Source organism: Magallana gigas, chromosome 8, assembly GCF_963853765.1.
Source record: "Magallana gigas chromosome 8, xbMagGiga1.1, whole genome shotgun sequence".
NCBI lineage: Eukaryota > Metazoa > Mollusca > Bivalvia > Ostreida > Ostreidae > Magallana > Magallana gigas.
The window spans coordinates 3,158,399-3,178,964 of NC_088860.1; the positions used below are offsets into that span (position 1 = coordinate 3,158,399).

At 33.8% G+C, this 20,566-nt stretch overlaps 2 protein-coding genes across 2 annotated transcripts in view; one reads left to right on the forward strand and one right to left on the reverse strand.

Annotated features, from left to right (window-relative positions):
• LOC105332690 (general transcription factor IIF subunit 2) lies at positions 1-17,464 on the reverse strand. Its single transcript, XM_066068801.1, has 8 exons — positions 17,338-17,464; positions 16,087-16,165; positions 15,373-15,536; positions 15,079-15,114; positions 13,658-13,739; positions 13,186-13,282; positions 12,038-12,178; positions 1-313 (listed from the first exon to the last, which is right to left on the reverse strand). The coding sequence occupies exons 1-8, from the start codon at positions 17,417-17,419 to the stop codon at positions 194-196; spliced, it is 801 nt and encodes a 266-aa protein (XP_065924873.1). The 5' UTR covers positions 17,420-17,464; the 3' UTR covers positions 1-193.
• The window catches only part of LOC105332688 (replication factor C subunit 4), a 25,801-nt gene continuing 22,696 nt past the window's right edge, over positions 17,462-20,566 (forward strand). Inside the window, exons 1-6 of the mRNA XM_066068811.1 lie at positions 17,462-17,528; positions 17,709-17,836; positions 18,172-18,250; positions 18,793-18,872; positions 18,977-19,096; positions 20,150-20,219. Coding sequence (XP_065924883.1) covers positions 17,712-17,836; positions 18,172-18,250; positions 18,793-18,872; positions 18,977-19,096; positions 20,150-20,219 — 474 coding nt within the window. The 5' untranslated portion in view covers positions 17,462-17,528; positions 17,709-17,711. The remainder of the gene's footprint in view (positions 17,529-17,708; positions 17,837-18,171; positions 18,251-18,792; positions 18,873-18,976; positions 19,097-20,149; positions 20,220-20,566) is intronic.

Below are 20,566 nucleotides of genomic sequence, written 5' to 3' on the forward strand. Positions count from 1 at the left end.
TGTTTTTTCAAGTTTTAATAACAATGACTTGTATTACAGTTGCACTGTCCCAAAACCTGCGGGACACTCCTTTATAGTCCAGACTGGGATGTAAATAAACATGAAAATGATGTTTTGTAAAGTTTTGAAAAGAGAAATCAAAACTGCATGACAAAATGTGCAGATGACCTTGACCCTGGTCGGTAACTGAAGGTCATCCGGAGGACTGCTGTTCTTTGTAGTGCCGGTACTCAGGCTTGAGCTCCCACATGTTGCGATGAGGCGCCTTCATGTTGTAGGTGCATATCTCCTTCAGTATCTCTTTCAGATAAGTCTGAAAAATAAAAGGGAGTGTAAAGCCATTATGACAAAGCACACTACAAAAACACATGTACAGTATGTAATTCTGACCAGGAAATGCCGTACTATCAGCACTTTGTTGTGACATAATATGTACATGTACAAATAATATTAATAGAACATTTTTAGTTCTGGGTTTGGCAACAAAATTCAGTGTTTTGTTTTACATATCCAAGCTCTTGTTGATCATTTTAGGGGCCTAGTACCCCCCCCCCCCCAAACAATTGATAACTCAGTTTCAATTTGATGTAGAATTATATGGCTGTTAAACTATAAAGCAGGTATTGGGGCTATATAGGGTCAGACAATACATAAACTTGATGATGTGTAATTACACAAGCAGTTGAAGGCCAGAGTTCAGTGATCACACAGGAAATAAAGGTCCTGCTATTGACTCAGTGTGTCAACATAGGGTGCATGGTAATTATTTTGATGGCCCTCTCTCCACAGAGTGTCATCTCCTATATTGGCATGTCGTAAATCCACGATTAATTGAACAGGTCGTCTGGAGCACATCCCCAGATTCTGTCTCGCTCGAAATTCACACTCATTGCTCTTGTGAGGCTAGGACCAAGTTAACACTAGAAAAAAAAATGCCTGCATATACCCTGTACATGCTTTCAATAAAATGATACTGTGTATAGCTTTCCCATCCAATAACATATATTTCTGTAAATGTATAAATAAGTTTCTGGGATTTTATACATTTGCTGTGAAGCTAAATATGTTAAAACTTTACTGACTATGCAGTTTTAAAAATTAATGCAAAAAGCTAGAAAATTCTCGAAGGAAAATGAATCAATTCCTCATTGACGGGAAGTTTGTACAATTAAAACATACGACCACATCGTACAGGAAGTTAGGCCTAGCCAGGAAATGCGGAGGAAGACTATCTAACACTGTCTACATTGTTCAATTAACAAAGTCAGCAAAATCTTAAGAAAACTTACAAGGACACTAACTTTTAATTAATACTTTCATTAAATTTTAATTTTCCTCAAATATTCAGTAAATTTCAATACTTCATTACTTTATTGGCAAGTTCAAGCACAAAACAAGATTGAAGAGAAAGGAGATGAAATGATCTATATAAACTAATACCACAAATGCACATGATGTTTAACAATAAAATGCATGTTAAAGTTTTTAAAAATCAATTAAAATTCTGCTGAATTATTAAAAAAAATATAAATGATGAATCACACTAGATTGGGCAGGACGAATTTCAGTTCTGAGTAAGAAATGAGGAAAATAAAACCTATAAAGAGCTGGCATCTCATTTTGAGGAAATAGACAATAAATGAATGAATGATGAAGCTTGATAAAGACTCTCCTAAATATGTAATAGGTAATGTAATACCCAACCCCCCTATGTTTGCGACTTTGTATATCATATCATAGGTATCCATATTTACATCATGATGCTTTACTTCATACTTGTGGAAATGTTAGAGTTCAGATTAGTACAACATATTGTCATGAGATATTTCAATTTAAAATTCCACATTTCCACATAAAGAAATTTGAAGTAATTTTCATGGTTAAAGATACCAATCTGTTTTAATGCAATTATAAGAGGTCCTGCACTTTTTTGGTTTTTTCCTTGACAAATATACACTTTGAAGATCCTACAGCATCAAACATTAGGGGGGGGGGGGGGGGGGGGGGGAAGAGAGCGAGAGAGAGAGGTCAAGACCAATAGAGAGATCTTTCTCTGTGCTTAACCAATCCATAAGGCATTAGTTTATGACATACACCTGTGCTATGAGGTAAACACTGCACATTTCTGATATACTTCTCGACACCTAGTAACTGTGACGCCCCCACACAACCTCTGACCAGGCTTTTAATAACAGCCATTTAATAATTCCCTCTATAAACTCCTCATGTTATTTGTTTATCACTGTCAGAACAAACACTGGACTCTTAAGCACATTTAAAACCCTATCAGTAAAACCTACATAAGTATACACTAGTACTGCAGTATTGTTATTTAAAAGAGCCACTTGTCAATGGACTCATTTGCATTACAATTTGACCACGCCTTTTTCTGTATCTTTGCTCCCTTGATCTTTAATTGAGAGCTTACTGACAGTCTTTATGATGTTTTAAATCTTCTTTCACAATCTCAATGTAAACCGTTAAGGTATTTAACTGGTGGGTCAGAGACACAGGTAAGTGTACAGGCCAGGTGGCCCCAGAACAGACAGAAATAATGACCCTAAAAAACAAATCTTTGTGGAACAGTCTGCATAGTATGGACACCAAGTAAACTTCTTAAGTCCTCATCAGACCGCCCCCACCCCACCTAAAATGGGTAGCCATAAACCAATACACTCCCTCACAAATGAACCCATAACACATGCATCCCAATGTGTGTACCCTAACTACACAATATGTACCTAATTTGTTCTACCCCTTATCCTCCCCCCTCCCCCCAAACGCCTAAAATATTAAATCATTATAACTTAAGGTGGTACTGGATGCCTCCATGTTGTGACATATTATTTATCAAAATAAAGAATAAAATGCCTAAGAGTAATTTTATAAAAAGTTTTTTTCCCCAAATTGATATATATACCATATATAATACTTATACAAATCATGATTTTTATAAACTACTTTTATGACTACCGGTACATATTATATGCACATTGTTAATATGTTTTGACATACTGATGTACATTTGCCCGGCTGTTACAAGTTCATGTATGTGTATGGACTATTTTTATATGTAGAATCTCTCTTTTAGGCATTTCTATCTAATATCTGTAATCTTGTATGCCCTCTGGGCCCAAAATTGGAAATAAACTATTATTATTATTATTATAATTATATACTGGTAAACAGAGTAGAGCAGTGAGTTAGAGGGTTCTGTAAGTCTTGAGTTCGAATCCTGCTGGGAATTTTAAAAAATTTTACATTTTCAAAATAAAAATAAATAAATATTTCTTTGTTAAATATTGTAAAGTTTGAAAATTCTAAACCAGTGAAAGTGTTATAATTATAATGAACTTAAATCCACTTTAATATCAATAGATGTCCCATACCACCTTTATGCAACAATCTGTGTAATCCACTGTCCTTTATGTAAGTGTGCTTGTATAACAATACCGTAACAATGTGTGTGCAGATGGACAGAACTTGACAAGTTAGTACAGTTAACAAACATAGCCAGATAATGATAGGATTTAAGATTGGGCCCCCATGTAATGTTGCCTAATGAGGACTCCTTTACTGAGTAATTATTACTGTTTGTTTATTATTACTATCGCTTGCAGTACAGGTAGTTTTGAATACAAAATGTGGCTAGTTGAGCAGTCCACTGTAGGGACCACCCCCTGACCCCAAATAGAAGGACCCCCACTATGTTTAATACCCCACACAACTCAAAGCAAGGTCCTACAGCAGCCGACAACGACGGAAGTCTTCAGCCAGTGTTTTAACCGACACACCGGATAAACTGCATGAGGACGGCTTCCTGATTCACTCTTCTTAAACGAAAACAAATGTAACATAATTGTTCCATCTTTATTCTTGATGCTTGGAATTTATTTTGCTATTCCCCAATTCAATGGTTATTTATTACGTTAGGTTTTGTTATATATGTATACATCTGTCTGCAGGTCATTGACAGCTGAAACTTACACCCCTTATTCACTTTGCAAGTTCTCTTCGAAATATTATGTTTTTTAACCTTATTTGTAATACACACGATAATTGCATGTAATAAGATATGACAGTGAAAAATAAGTAGAGAGACCATTGCTAATTCTTCAGTAAACAGAATAATATGACAGAGTATTCATATAGATACAGCATGCATCTGATTTAATAACGATGCAGGTAAATATATGGTTATAAAGGACAATTTGTTAGTTAATCTGTTAACAACCATTGAACACAATCTAAATAAAGTGATGTTATCAAGTCTTTTACCAAAGGTAATCAAAGCAATATAAGCACAAACAGGTACCATAAAAATAGGTAACTTATTTGGGTAAAAAAACATCCTTACTGAACAAAAGAAAAAGACTATTTAATCCTATCTAAACAATGGACAGAGCATGTGTCATCTTAACTGAACAAGAGACAGAGCATATATTATCCTTATTGAACAACAGACAGAGCATGTGTCATCCTTACTGAACAACATACAGAGCCTGTGTCATCCTTACTGAACAACAGACAGAGCATGTGTCATCTTTACTGAACAACATACAGAGCCTGTGTCATCCTTACTGAACAACATACAGAGCCTGTGTCATCCTTACTGAACAACAGACAGAGCATGTATCATCTTTACTGAACAACATACAGAGCCTGTGTCAGCCTTACTGAACAACATACAGAGCCTTTGTCATCCTTACTGAACAACATACAGAGTCTGTGTCATCCTTACTGAACAACATACAGAGCCTGTGTCATCCTTACTGAACAACATACAGAGCCTGTGTCATCCTTACTGAACAACAGACAGAGCATGTGTCATCCTTACTGAACAACATACAGAGTCTGTGTCATCCTTACTGAACAACAGACAGAGCCTGTGTCAGCCTTACTGAACAACAGACAGAGCCTGTGTCATCTTTACTGAACAACATACAGAGCATGTGTCATCCTTACTGAACAACATACAGAGCCTGTGTCATCCTTACTGAACAACAAGCTGAGCCTTTGTCATCAGAGAGGGCATGTTTCAACCTTACTGATCTACAAACTAAGTCTGTAATGTCCTTTTTTTATTAAAATTTTAATATATGTGTCACTGTTAAGTAGAATGAAGTTGATCATTAGCACCTCTCCCCTTCATAGTGTGGTCTTGTTCTGGGGTCATTCATGTGTGGAGGCGATAGATCTTATACTTGACACATTCTTAACCTGAACCATCTACGTAAAGTAAAACAACACTTGGTATCACTTTTTCTATAACATATACATAGGAAGAGTAGACAATGACTAACTCCAATCCCACTGTCTCCATCACACAACATGTTTGGAATGTGTCACACGATCACACCAGCTGAGGGTCTGTACATATACATATACTGTGTCCATATAAAGTGTTGACACTTTTAAGAATTCTACATATGTATGATAATCAGACTGACAGTATCATGCTTTAGATGATTTTTTTCTTCAATTTATCATACAATTGTCAAACTAAAAAGTTAAATCTGAAAGAAAAGTAAGCTAGCACTTTTGGATCTCGAAAAAAGAGAGAAATAAATGCCTTGTCCAACCCCCTGTGTTCCTTCCAGAGTGTGTCTCGCTTTCTCAACTTATGAAATTCTTGTTTCAAAATCCCCAGGTATATAATTTACCTACATTACTGCTTGGTTGTACTTAAATGAATACTGCATTGTATTAGATGACCTGTGGATGTTTTTGTTTGGGTGACTGGTTTGAGTGTATGTGTAATCTCTTCACAAAGCTATGATTGAAGTTAATGTAATAAATCATTTAAATTTGAGGGACATTCAATAGACTAACTACTTGTTAGATGTGACTGCCAGCAAGATATGATTCACTGGATTAAAACTTCCCTCTTTAGATTACATCCTTAAGAAATTACAATGATTTCTAGTGTGTGTGCTCAACAAATGAATGAGTGAGCAGATTTTACAAAAACTATCAATATTCAATATCCGGTTTCAGCAATTTTTTATTTTTCTCTTCCTCAAAATTCTTTGAAAAGAAGAAGAGAGAGAGAAAAATAAACACAATATGAGTGCTAGGGAATTCACACAATACACAATATGCATTCCAAATCATTTTTCCTGTTTTGAAAAAAAGTAAACATTGAACATTGAGACTAAGGTTTGGAGAACACTAGAGAATTTGTCCACGTGTTGCAATAAGGACCCTTGTTTGTTTAAGATTAGCAGTAACAAGTAAAAGGAAGACTGAATGTGCATGAATAAGACAAATCAAGCATAGTTTTCATTTAGACACCTACATTGTAACATTTAGACACCTACATTGTAACATTTAGACACCTTGACATTTTGAGGTTTTATATTTATAATCTGTCATACCATACACAAATGACAGAATTTGTGTAAAATGGATGTGTTGTAATAAACAAAATACATAATGAATCATGAGATTAATCATTAGAGACAATTCGGAAAGTTTAAGTATATATCCTGTTACTAACAGTGGGTTTTAACCAAGCTTGACATCTGTTGAATAATTAAACCTTAGGGGTCAAGCTCACAACTACAATGTATTGTCATCAAATGAATTAGACTGTACTATCTATAGAGCAGTCAACTGGAACATGTACATATAAGTACCTATATCAAAGTACCGATTAAATTGAGTTAAATTGATGACAATACATAGATGAATCAAGCTTTAAACAGCCCTCATCTGATATCAGACATGCTATAATTATGAATGTAAATAAACCACACTGACAAACTGAACCTCTTGCATTTCATAACACATATCTTAAAATCTTGATAATTAACCATCCATCTAATATTTCAATATCTAAAATAAGGAACACAAAGGCTGAAACAATTTTTTCCAAGAAATACATGAACTAGGTCTCCTCATAACTAAAGAAAGAGAATTTCAATAGAATAGGTGTTGACAATTTAAAAGAGTGAGAGATGACCCAGTCACTTTCCTAACCTCTCCTCCAATGTATCATCACATATATAGTGTAAGGGTGAGATTGCCAACTGTTTTAAAAAGATATTTGACTATATATAAATATGAGTTTGGAGATGACACCAGGGGTTTTAAGCCCAATATTTTAATTATGTCCCTGGTATCTTAACAAAATAAAAGACGCCAGGAGAAGAGGGAGATCATTTTTAATGAATGTAACGAAATTTGATAAAAAATATAATCATGCATAACCCAAAAGCCACATCATAGCACAACCCACATCCCCGCTGACATAAATTTTACAATTTTGGTCAATCATCCTCTGCTCATCTTTATAATGTACTCGGTTTTTTTCTGGCAAATGCCAAGGAGAAAAAAAACACCGTTTTTAAGAATTCAAGCAATTTTCTTAAACAACTTATTAAAGCCACACCCACACTAGAACAAGTAGTTAAAGGAAGATGTTTTTCAAAAGATTAAATAATTTGCAATTTTAAAGTTTTTACCCTAACATTAAGGCTAAAGAAGCCTTAAGGTCAAGGAATTTATGATTTAGATTTCCTTCCCCATATAAATGCTAAGTACAAAAGTCAACACTGGTACAGCAGTATTTGAGGAGTATTTGTACATAGGTCCTCCATGTAATTTATGTTACCTAAAAGATATGCAACAAAATGTAGATGTAGATGATATCTTTAACTGATGAAAGAATCATAATCTCTCGACAATGCAATATTCAAATCCGTTACAAGAGACTTATAACATCTTAAAGGAATTTGACCTAGAAGCAGAAGACGTTACTAATGAACAGGAAAAAGTTGTGTGTAATAAGGAAACTGCATCCAGGCGAGGATTGTTGGAGGGTGAGGTTAATACATTCAGGCCTTAGAGACATCTAACACTTTCTTTCTCCACACTTCACTCATAAACAATGATGGCCTTCATTGTATATCTCAAACCAGTAGCACTTAACTTCCTGTTAAGGATTGCAGTGGAAATTGAATATCCTAATATACTGTTCACACATCTAACAAATATTATGAACCAGTATAAAATGTTCTCTCAGTATAAAAACTTGCTTGTTCTTCGTTAATTGTTTTTGTTACCTTGCTATATCCTTTTTACAACCCTTGTAGAGTCATTTACTAATACCAACATCTCAATGTCAGCTGTGACCTACACAATGTTGAGATGGTGGCCCTGCTTCTATATTGGACATTAGGATAAAAAGCATTTCAGTGGACTTTACTTTGATCTTAATCTGACTTAGAAATTTCACAGTTGGTAAAGAATTTTAATTCAAGTTCATTGCAAACTCCTTATAATTAGAAGCATTCTTCTGGTTTAATCTTAACAAGATGGGAGATGTCAGCTATGGCCTTCACATTTGACCTAGAAATGTGGTTCAAGGTCACTGCACATCCTTTCTCTAAAAGCATGTATATGTTATATGAGCCAGATTTGGCTATGAGGTGAGAATATATGCTCTGGACAAACATTTGTTAATGTGGTCTGGCATAACCTTGACCTAGAAAGTTTGTGCATTCTTAGACCAAAGACACTCTCTGGGTTATTTGCCAGATTGGGCAAAACGGAGAGAAAATTTACTTGGAATGAGTAATCTTAGATGGACAAAAACAGATGGACAAACAGACAGACAGACGGACTGAGAGACTGGACACTATAGGGTACCTGCAGAGCAAGGTCTTTGTAATTATGATTGATAGGTTGAAATGTAGCCCTATGACACCCCCCCCCAAAAAAAGGATAGGGATACATTTTTTCAGCTAGGTTAATTTCTTTCAGGAATGTTAAAAGTTGGTAAATTGCTGGTAATTGTCATTAAATTAATCAGGCTATTTTTGTATGTGAAAATGACATTGTGGGAAAATTCACTGATGTCAAAATGTGAGTATTCCAACATGAAAACTTATGGAAATATTTCCTTACATGAATATTGTATTTTCAAAGAACTAAATATGATATAAGTCAATTTGGCCCCCATAATTAGCTATTTTTAAAATGATTCAGGTACATTAATTTGTTGTGTTATCTTATAAAAGAGTTGACATAAAATATGTTTTTTACCTATTTATTTGATTTATATGCACTCACTGGCAGTATATGACGTCAGAAGTGACGCTATTTTTATAATTCATTCAAAATCAGTCAAAAATTGACATTTTTCTCATTTTTTTTCGAGTGGGAAATATAGAGCGACTCTTTGAACAAGAACAAACTTTTTGTCACTTATAAGTACTGGAGAGATACATCTTTGGTGAAAATATTTTGTTTGTTCAAGCAGTCGCTCAATGTTTCCTTAAAGAAAAACTGCTTCAAAACAAGCCGTTTTATGCTAAAAATGAGAAAATGGCGGGAAAAGGTTAACTTTATGATGTCATATTTTTAAATTGTGGGCACTTAAATCAAAATGAAAATTATGAAAAAATTTCAAATGAATATTTGCATAAATAAAACAAAGAATTGCAGTAAAATGACAATGTTTATTTAAGGGGGCCATTTTAGGCTCAAACCATATACAGTCCTTTTAGACAAAATAGGAAATACAATGCAATGAAAAATGCTTTTGAAATACTGTATATACACAATGGTTATATGACTTCATTAACTTTGGACTGTTTTCCTCTAAACAGAGATACTGATTCTCTGAAAATGTAGTGATTTGATAGCCAAGAAAGACTGCATAAGGAAATTATATCCCAAAAATTGAGAAAGTTTCATTCTTTTCAGCTTATATCCCTTTTGACTGAGGCTCTTCAATAGTACAGACCAGATTAAAGGACTTTTCTCCAAACATTGCAATGATGTTTTATCTTAGTTACAATATTAGCTGCATGTATAAAGACACCATAACAGATCAAGAAAGACAACTCTATCAGAATCTGCATGTATCTTGGATATATAACTAAATGACAATGCCCATCCAAAGACCTTCCTCCAGTCCTAATCACCAAAGTATATCAGTACGTCAGAAGTAATCCATGCAAAACCCGTATCATATCGTACCAAAAGTAAAAGGTGGATAAAAACTGAGGTCTCTCAAGACTGACTAAGTAGCAGACTTCCCACCGCTACAAACCATTGGTAGCTGATCATGAGCTGAGAGTTTTGTTTAAAATTCTATCTTTACTGCTGAATTGTGATTTACTCTTGTACTCAGTCCTCTTTCTTTGCACTTGTTTTATTTTTCAAAACTGTTATCATCTTTAAAGGAAATCCATAAAATATTATCATTTCTTCTTCAGCTGTTGCTGAAAATGTCAAACCAATAAGGAACCTCTTGATTTTAAGGAAAGAGAAGTGAAGTTTGATGGCAAGCTACTTTAAGTTACAATGTGTACAAAGCACATCCTCTTAGAAAGATCAAAATCCACAGAAAAATTGACTTTTTACTCTTTGAACCTGCATTTAGTTTCCATGGTTGTTAAATTTCAATTCAGTTTCTGTTTTTATCTGAGAATTACTTACAATAACAAAAGAACTTTGACCACTTTTTTTCTATAACCTATGCTTCAATTCAATATTCAATATTCAATTCAATATTTATATACAGAATTCTCAATATACAAGTTAGAATTATTAGAAATGAATACCGGTAGGTGGGGGAGAGGGCAATATTTAAGTTATATAACTTGTGCCACCCAATGTACAGTAAAACACGCTTATAACGAAGTCCAAGGGACGGACAATTTAACTTCGTTATAAGCGTAATTCGTTATATCCGTCAAGTTTACAACATGAAATACAGACTTGGGGAATGAAATTCACTTCGCTGTAAGCGTCAATTCATTATTAGCGTGTTCGCTATAACCGTGTTTTTACTGTAGTATATAACTACAGTACAAAATATATTCAAACCAGATATACAGGTTCACATAAATCATGTGAATTGAGAATCATTTATTTATTATATATATTTATATGTCACAAGCAATCCTCTTTTTTATACTGCAGTCAGTTTAGACGGCAAAGACAATACGACCAATCTAATTCCAAGGGCAGTAACTAATTCATTAAACGGGAAGGAAAGTCAAACACATACTTTATCTATATTAATAAAGTATTTTAAATTATCACATGTAGTAATGCAGCCTTACTCAAGTAAAGCCTTACTCAAGTAACACTTTTTTTGTATGTTTTGTATATTTATATAAAGAAAACCATATCTTAAAATCGTACTTGAGCAGACCTGCGCTCTATATTTCCGAATGCAAAATATAAAGAAAAAATAACAATATTTTTATTTGTTTGCAAAAGTGCGGGAAGTTGGTCATTTAGGTGACGTCATAGATAAACAGCGACTGGGCAATGATGACTAAAATCAAGATTAAAGTGATAGGCATCCTCTGTACAATGATTTATAAAGATTTGATTTTCATACGACACTATTTAGAAATTGGTTAAAAATGGGGCCAGATATTTGACCATACTGCACATTGTCCTTTATACTTATGAAATGAGTTGTTAATACCCAAATAGGCAAGGGTTTTTTGTACACAATTTAGTTGAATAAATGGAATAAAAATCTTGTAAAATTTTTAATACTTTAAGGAACTTATTTCTTACGCGCATTAAAAAGGCGGTGCAGAATAAGAATCTGGACGATTGCCAATCTAAACGATCACTAGAGGGCTGCCGAGCATTAGGTAGACGCCTTAAAAACAATTTTTTTTTACTATTTTGACATCACACCATCTATTCCGGTTTGGTTTACACATGCAATGTACATGTAGGTTAAAGGACGGTCTCAAGTCGATATTGTTTCAAATTTTCCAGAACTTGTCATTTGCTCAAATACTGATGCTATGTTGAGAAAACAAACCAGAATAGATGGTGTGAAGTCATAGATTAAAGTTCAATGGCAGCTCCCATAGCGGCGGAAATTTAAATCAAGCGATCGATTTTCTTGAATTATTCATTGTTCTGAGGGTTCTTAATGAAAATAAATACGATTTACAATTATAATAGATGATAATTAATTGATTTATTGTACAACATATCTATAAATAGTTTCCTTCCCCTTTAACATGATACATGTATAATAAACGTGACTTACTATTGGCTGTTTGGTGAGGGTGACCAGGTCTTTGACGTTGTAATACTGGTGTTTCTCAAATGCATTAAACAAGATGTCCATCACTTTCTCTTTATCCTCCCTCAGCCTCTTCTCCACTTTGTTTTTATCTGACGAAGGAGCCTGAGTGAAGAAGGACAACGATGTTTGGAAATATTCAAACCAGTTCTAAACATCTGAGTTAAAATTATTCACTTCAGATCTTAACAATCATCATTGGATACCCACGAGTGATCGCGTCTTTTACTTATCACGCGATCACCTGTGGGTATCCGACGATGCTAAACAATTGATGTCAAAATATTCACTTTTTTCTAAAACAATAGAGGTTTCTTTTTAGAAATTTATAACTGCCATGAGAAATAAAAGTTTGTGTTGATTTGTTATTTGTGTAGAGAGAAATACATGTATTGTTGCATCTCACTTTCTCTTTAGCTTTTAAGATTTCCTGATGTTGAATCCTTGACACCAGTTATCAAATATTTGCAGTATTAAAAAGTTATTGAGAATTTTCCTAATCAATAGAGTATGAGTTAATATTTACATTTACCAATGTCTTAATTTGTGATAACACTTCAACTGATTTTGTAATGCTCTATACATTACATCAACGGCTATTTATGTATTTAATTGTGCAATTGCTAAAAGTTATATTATAAATATAAGTAATAAGGAATAATTCTTGAAGTATTATGAAGTGATCAAATACGGTCAGGGTGATCAAATTAAATAATACCCAAGGGCTTTATGATAGATTTGATCACGCCCGACTGTGTTTGATCACCTCATAATATTCAAAGAATGATTCCTTATTACTTAATTCATTACAAGTTCATAGAATAATTTATCAATTTTCCCCACTCAAATTTAAATGAGAGAATACTTTTCTCAAAGTGAAGGATCCACTGTCTGGTGACTGGAATTTAAGTTAAGACAACATCCTGTCTACAGACCGATCAGGGGCTATAAAGCAATACAAGGCCATTCCTCTAATGGGGCAATACATGTACTACTAATCCTATTAATGGCCAAGACACAGATTACAGTGTTAAAGAACAGCCTCTCTCTCTCTCCACATTATTTGAGAACATTCTGACCCCTGATGACCTTGACCTTTTTGTGGTACTTACATTGTGGACGTGGTTGTTGACCGGCTTATACATTGGGACCACTTTGGTGATCTGTATAACTTCTCTCTGAGGTTTGTTCTTGATTTCAAGCTGCTTTCTGAATTGTAGAGAAACAAAGATTTAGTTTGATGATGGTTTCACTAAATACTTGAAGATCAATAGGTCATTTAAATTTCTTTTTTATATGTGAATGGCTTACCGTAATTTTAGTTTTTTTAATTTATTTGTAATTCTAAACACCCTTTCACAAGTCAACAATAAATGTACCGTTCATAGCATATTTTTTTTCTTCAAATTACTAATTTTCACTCTAATGTATCATTTTTGACAATAAGCAATGGGATTTAGAAAGACATGGAGTAATGATAATTCTACAAGATATATCAAAATAAACACCATTTTCAGCCAAGATATTGTTTGATATATAACAGATAACTCGGAACCTTAATTGACACACTGTCCGTTAATTTACCTTTTGAGATTCATGTAGCTTATGGTTTTGTCTGGCTGACAGTCCGCCCTCTGTATGACCTTGCCCTCCACAGCTATCCTGTCTAATGAAACCACAAAGACCTTACAAAACCATAATTTATAATGCTGGTGGGGGATAGGCATGAATCCCTGTGTTATATCCATGTTGTATTGCTCAATGTTTTATAAACTACAGATATCTCAAAAATCTGTAATTAAGGATGAAATAGGGGTTACGATTTGTGTGTTATATGCATGCCCATTCATTGACAAATGAAACGCCGAGATCTTACAAATCTGTAATTAAGGGTTGGGGAATATGCAGGAATTTCTTCGCATATGCATGCTATAATGACCATTGACAAATAAATTTGAAAATCTTAGATATTTAATTTATAGGTGGAGAGGATCACAAATCTTAAGTCATATGCATGATATATTTTCTATTGTCTAATAAAATATTAAATAGATCTTACATGAAAATGGAGACATTCTGTAAAGGGGGATAATCAAATGTCAGCAATCTATGCATTTGTATTGTTGTTGTGATTAATATCTAATGAAAAAGTTTAAGGTTGGGACACCTGTCAATATTTATGTGAATAAAATTATATTATAGATCGATATTCATGTGAATAAAATTACATTATAGTGAAAATACTTCCATCAGTTAAGAATTTTCAAATTTTACGATATTTGACCACAAAATATATTTTTAAAATTTTAGAATCGGTAAAAGTTATAAAAGCCCCAGCGGGATTGGAACCCATGACTTACAGATTTGCAGCACTCTAACCCATATTGCACTACACTATTAGGTGACAATTTTGGGAGAGAAAACTTTTATAAAATTATCCTTCATTTTATTGTTTATTTCGATAGAAAGTGCGTCAAAATATGACAACCTTTAATGCATCAAGTCAAGTATTTAATTAAATGGATACCATTTTATGTAACTGAATCAGATGTTTCTAATTTTTACTAGCAACACAAAATGCACATACAAGTGAATTGATGCCTGACAGTTTTATTTCAATAAATGTTGTACAAGGTATCAGATCTGAAGGAATGATGAGGCACTTATCACAGATATGATCTGATCTTAATCGAATTACCACAAATATATTATTTTCACCTGTCAAAACATTTACATAAATGGTGTAAAATGTAACCTTTTTTCTGCATTTGTCAATATTTGCAATTTAAACATTATAGGACATAATTTTTGCATTCAGTATTTTTTGTGAAGTCAAAGAGGCCATGTAAAAAGAAAAAATTATATGCGAAAATTATATATTACCGGTAATCGCGAAAATAACTAGACACATGGGTATTTCCTTCATCCAAAGTAAGTTTTCAGTTTATGTATAGGTTTGTATTTTAGTGACTTCAGCTATAAACTGAATCAATGAAAAAACTGACCTGAAGCTACCACATCCACTGACCCTGAGCTAGATTCTGTCAAAGAAAAGGATGACGTTGGAAATTACAATCAAAGATAACACAACGCAAATTATCTTTACAAGAATAATGCAACATATTTACAGTTAATATAATGTAATTTTTACAGTGATAATAGTGATTATATACCAAAAAAATAATGCAACATGTATAGTATTTACAGTTAATATAAGGTAATTTTTACAGTGATAACGTGATAATAGTGATCATATACCAGTAAAATAATGCAATTTTCATTACAAGAACAACAGATACCTTGTTTGACGGTGACAGGTGTTTGTGAAAAGACCACGAGGTTCTGGTTGCCCAGCCCTGTCAGGATCATGTTGTGCTCCCGGGGAATGGGCATTTCTCCCGGTGGCCCTTTCGCCAACTCCTCATCAATAGTGAAAGTAACTTTTGGTTTCTGTCCAGGAAATCTACAAATATTATCACAGAATCAATCAGCTCTCCATCTTATGTTCTACATCAAAATGACCTACAGGTTATTAAGTTTATACCTGCTTCTAACTGTACCTTTGCTGACATAATTCACTTTATTTTTCATTAACAAATAAAAGAATTCTTTTTATAACTCTCAGTCAAATGTGACCAGTAAACAATTTTCCACATCAATAAAGCATCATTCATAGTTGACAGATATTAAGTCTAATGTTTAAAAATTGAAATACTAGTAAACAAAACGTAAAGAATCATAAAAAATATATACAGAAATTTTCATATATTATTCTTGTGTAGTTAGGTTTCCAAATTTTACGCATGAAGTGATTTTCAAAGATTTTTTTTCCATGAAAATGAGTAAAAGGTCCTGAATGTGAAAGGTTTAAACAACTAGAGAACAATGCCACACATTCTAGCTGCAGGGTTGTACCTCCCAGTCTGAAAAAAATTGGATGGATGACCAGGGAAGTACAGCTCTGAACATGTTAAAAAAAGGTGCAATTTACAGTGCAGAAAAACATGCGCTACCTGGATCGTGTAATTCTCATCTTTCCCACTTCTGTTTTTGTTGATTTGTTCTTCTCCCATCTCTCCTGTAAATACTTTGGTACCTACAATTACATAAAATTAAGTAGAGTGTGCATATCAATTTTCACATATGCATTAGTTCCAATTAAAAACTTTGAATTCAGTGATTTAAACATGCATGTACCTGTAACATCTAGAATGCAACAAACCATGCCAGGATTTGAATATGGAACCATGAAGTAAATTGCTCAACAACTGAGCTAAAAGAAATATGTGTTCTTGTTCTTGTTCTTGTGAATGCCACATTTTAGTTCAATGTTTCACAATCTAAGCTCATTGACATAAACAACCACCAAACCTAGCTGACTGTTTTATATGTGTACATAATAATGGTTCATTGAACAGAACCCAGGGTTTTTTAGCATATTATTGCCTAAGTGGTCAGTGGTGCAATGGAAGGTTACAGACTCTGTACTGTAAACCAACATTTATCTTTGACAACTTCATTTTGATATCAGCGATGAAATGGTTTGCAAAAACAAATTTTCACAATCAAGCCTTTACAAGAAAAAACAAAACAAAAATGGTTTGTGACAACACATTTTTGCAATCAAGCCTTTTTAAGAAAAAAAAACAAAACAACTTTCGCTAACAAAATTTTTTCACAAAAACAAAAGTTGGTTTTAATACAGTAAAAGATGGCATTGACCAATGCTAAGAGCTAACTTTGATGAAGGCATTCACTTGCTCAGTAATCTTGGCAGAAATTTGGTTTGATATTTGGACTGTTGATTTTACCAATGAAGGCATCAGCTCAAATATCAAGTTGAGCTAAATCTCTGTAAAGATTAGCCTGCTTGGCATCATAGACACCAAGTGAATGTCTCGTCCAATGAGCTTAAGGGGGGGGGGGGTGATTTAATCAATTCTATTTGGTAAAAGGGTTTAATCAATTATTTGCAACAGATGAATCAACTAATTGTCACTTGTGCATCAGACTTGAAATTCATGCAGTTGGTTTGCATGGGTTCGATGATATTTTCTGCCTCATTGAATATTCAGATATCAATATATTTATAATATCATAAAAAGTGCAATGGCATAGGCTCGTGAATAGAGTGATCACATAATTCAAAGTAACAGAAGAAAGCACAATTTCAGCATCATCTCTAAGTTATTGTGGCCCAAACGCACTTTATTCACGTATGAACTCTTTCAGTTTCTAAAAAATAATTCATCCTTCTGGTCTAGGTACCTTAACAAGCCACACGCCTCGGCCTGCAGCCGCCAAATCAACATTTCGTGGCTCCTGAATTTTCTCTGGGATTGACATTATCTCGGAACTCTTCTTTGTGCAGAAGACGTGAAAGCTTTTGACTTCCTGTTTACAATCTGGCGCGAAATTATACAGAAAATACATTGCTGTTGACTGTTGTAAATCAGTAAGTTACAACTAGTATACCGGTTAACAAAATGAATTTGAACCATACTTTGTAGTGAACACGTAAATTAAACAAAATGTTAAACAATAATCTCCCAATATACAGATATATATGCATTCGAATAATGTGATAGACGCTGTTGGAAATAATTTTATAAATATTTTCTTTTGTCCATTACAGACAATGCATCCCTTTTTTAAGCCCCGAGAGGCTGGAACAACTTCAAAAGACCCAAAATCACTGGAAGCAGCTGGTTCAGGGAAAGGAGGAAAATCAAAGCAGAAACATGTGCCATGGGTGGAGAAATTGTAATACCAGGGTGCCTTCCCTGCACACTGTTAAAAGTTAAAACGTCTAGAACTATGCCACTATTCTAAAAATTATAATTGGAAAAAAGACATTTTCATAATCTAATATAAACAGAACAATAATTTTGTTGAATGGGGCCAATCTTTGTGGTTTAAATTATTGGGAAGTAATTTATAGGGTAACTGTTTTGCAAAGTAAACATCACTACAGTAGCAAAAGTTTTTAAAAGTGTATTAAATATTTTGGTTAGCATGGTAACTGGTCATTGTAGAGTCCATTAGCATTTTTTGACCACTACTTACACTGACAATTAACCATATTTATTGTTTATCAGTCGGCCTCGATCCGTGGACGACGTTGCCTATCAAGATGAAGTTGTTGCGGTCCTGAAGAAATCCCTGGAAGGATCAGATGTAAGCTCATCTAAGGCTAAGATGTTTTAGATTTGATGTCAGTTAGTAATAGATGGTCTGAGAAAGCATCAAATTAATAAGGCTGTCTTATAAAATTGTTTGTTTGCCTGACTTTTCGTTGAAACTTGTAGTTGAAGGTAGTGAATTTTCAAAGTACCTTCCTTGAAAAACATGTATTTAAAAAAATGATGCTCAATTGGTAGGTAAGAATTACCCAAATCAGGTTCTTTTTTATTAAGTCAATGAGAGGGCAAGCAAATAGTTTCATGAAAATACTTAAAGCTTAAATCATCATTAAATTTTGATGTTATAGTTGGAACATGTCTCACAGATACTCATAGGCACAAACTGTTGTTATAGTTTTACAGAAAATTGACATGCCCTATTTCATATAAATTTTCTTTTGAATTAGGATTTCCACAAATGCTCTATCTTTATTATTAAATTTAATATTCTTGTAAATTTGCAAAGTAAATATTTACAGGTGATCTGTTTTCTTACTAAGGTTCCTTCATTTGTTCATAAATGTTTACAATTTTTAGCTTCCCAACCTTTTGTTCTATGGACCCCCGGGAACCGGAAAAACTTCCACCATTTTGGCTGCTGCAAGATCTTTGTTTGGGTAAGCTCTGTTAGTTGTTGTTTCATTACTGTAAGTTGTTGAGTACTTGATAGTCTTTAAAATCTTTTATTTAAATACTGTAAGAAGGATTCTTTGATTTACAGAGCTGAGATGATGAAACTGAGAGTCTTGGAGTTAAATGCTTCTGATGAACGTGGAATAAATGTAGTTCGAGAAAAGGTGAAAAAATTTGCCCAGACTACAGCAAGTGGAACAAGACCAGAGTAAGACAACATATAATGATGAGTTTATGACGCCGGCCAATGTTGCTGTGATTCATTATGTTATGCTTCAAATTTTCATTTGATTGTTTGAAAATTTTAGAGTTATTCCTCACTAATTTCATACATCATAATACATGTACTTTCATAACAATTGTAAAATATTCTGTGCCCTATAATAAATCTTGTAACAATTCTATCATATTGACTCTGTAATGTTTGGTCCTCTGTAATGTTTGACCCTATCATATTGACTCTGTAATGTTTGACCCATAATGTTTGCCTCTATCATATTGACTCTGTAATGTTTGACCCTATCATATTGACTATGTAATGTTAGGCCCTCTGTAATGTTTGACCCTATCATATTGACCTCTGTAATGCTCGATCCTATCATATTGACTCTGAAATGTTTGACCCTATCATATTGACTCTGTAATGTTTGACCCTATCATATTGACCTCTGTAATGTTTGACCCTATCATATGGACTCTGTAATGTTTGACCCTATCATATTGACTCTGTAATGTTTGACCCTATCATATTGACCTCTGTAATGTTTGACCCTATCATATTGACCTCTGTAATGTTTGACCCTATCATATTGACTTCGTAATGTTTTGCTCTGTCATATTGACCCCTGTAATGTTTGACCCTATTATATTGACTCTGTAATGTTAGGCCCTCTGTAATGTTTGACCCTATCATATTGACCTCTGTAATGCTCGATCCTATCATATTGACTCTGAAATGTTTGACCCTATCATATTGACTCTGTAATGTTTGACCCTATCATATTGACCTCTGTAATGTTTGACCCTATCATATTGACTCTGTAATGTTTGACCCTATCATATTGACTCTGTAATGTTTGACCCTATCATATTGACCTCTGTAATGTTTGACCCTATCATATTGACTTCGTAATGTTTTGCTCTGTCATATTGACCCCTGTAATGTTTGACCCTATTATATTGACTCTGTAATGTTAGGCCCTCTGTAATGTTTGACCCTATCATATTGACCTCTGTAATGTATGACTCTCTCTGATTTCAGTGGGAAGCCCTGCCCTCCATTTAAGATCATCATTCTGGATGAGGCAGATTCAATGACGTCACCGGCTCAGGTAAGTTTTGATTGGTTAATATACTTAACTTTGCAGTATTCAACAAAGTGAACCTTTATGTAAATTATTTCAAATTTCACCTCAACACTTGATTTTTGAACTTTGGAAAATAAGAATACTGTATATCGGGTTATTTTTGCCCCATGCAGTTTTTACCTTCTACACTTGAAAACATTTTCGCCCCATTTTGAATTTGCCCAGACACGGTTGTGTTAAAAAAAACAGAATTTGAGACATTGGAATTCGCCCAGTCTTAAATTTACCTACTGACAATGACGGCAAAAGGAAGGGGGGGGGGGATAGCAATAAAACATGGGCAAATATTTCATTGTATAAAATAATTATAC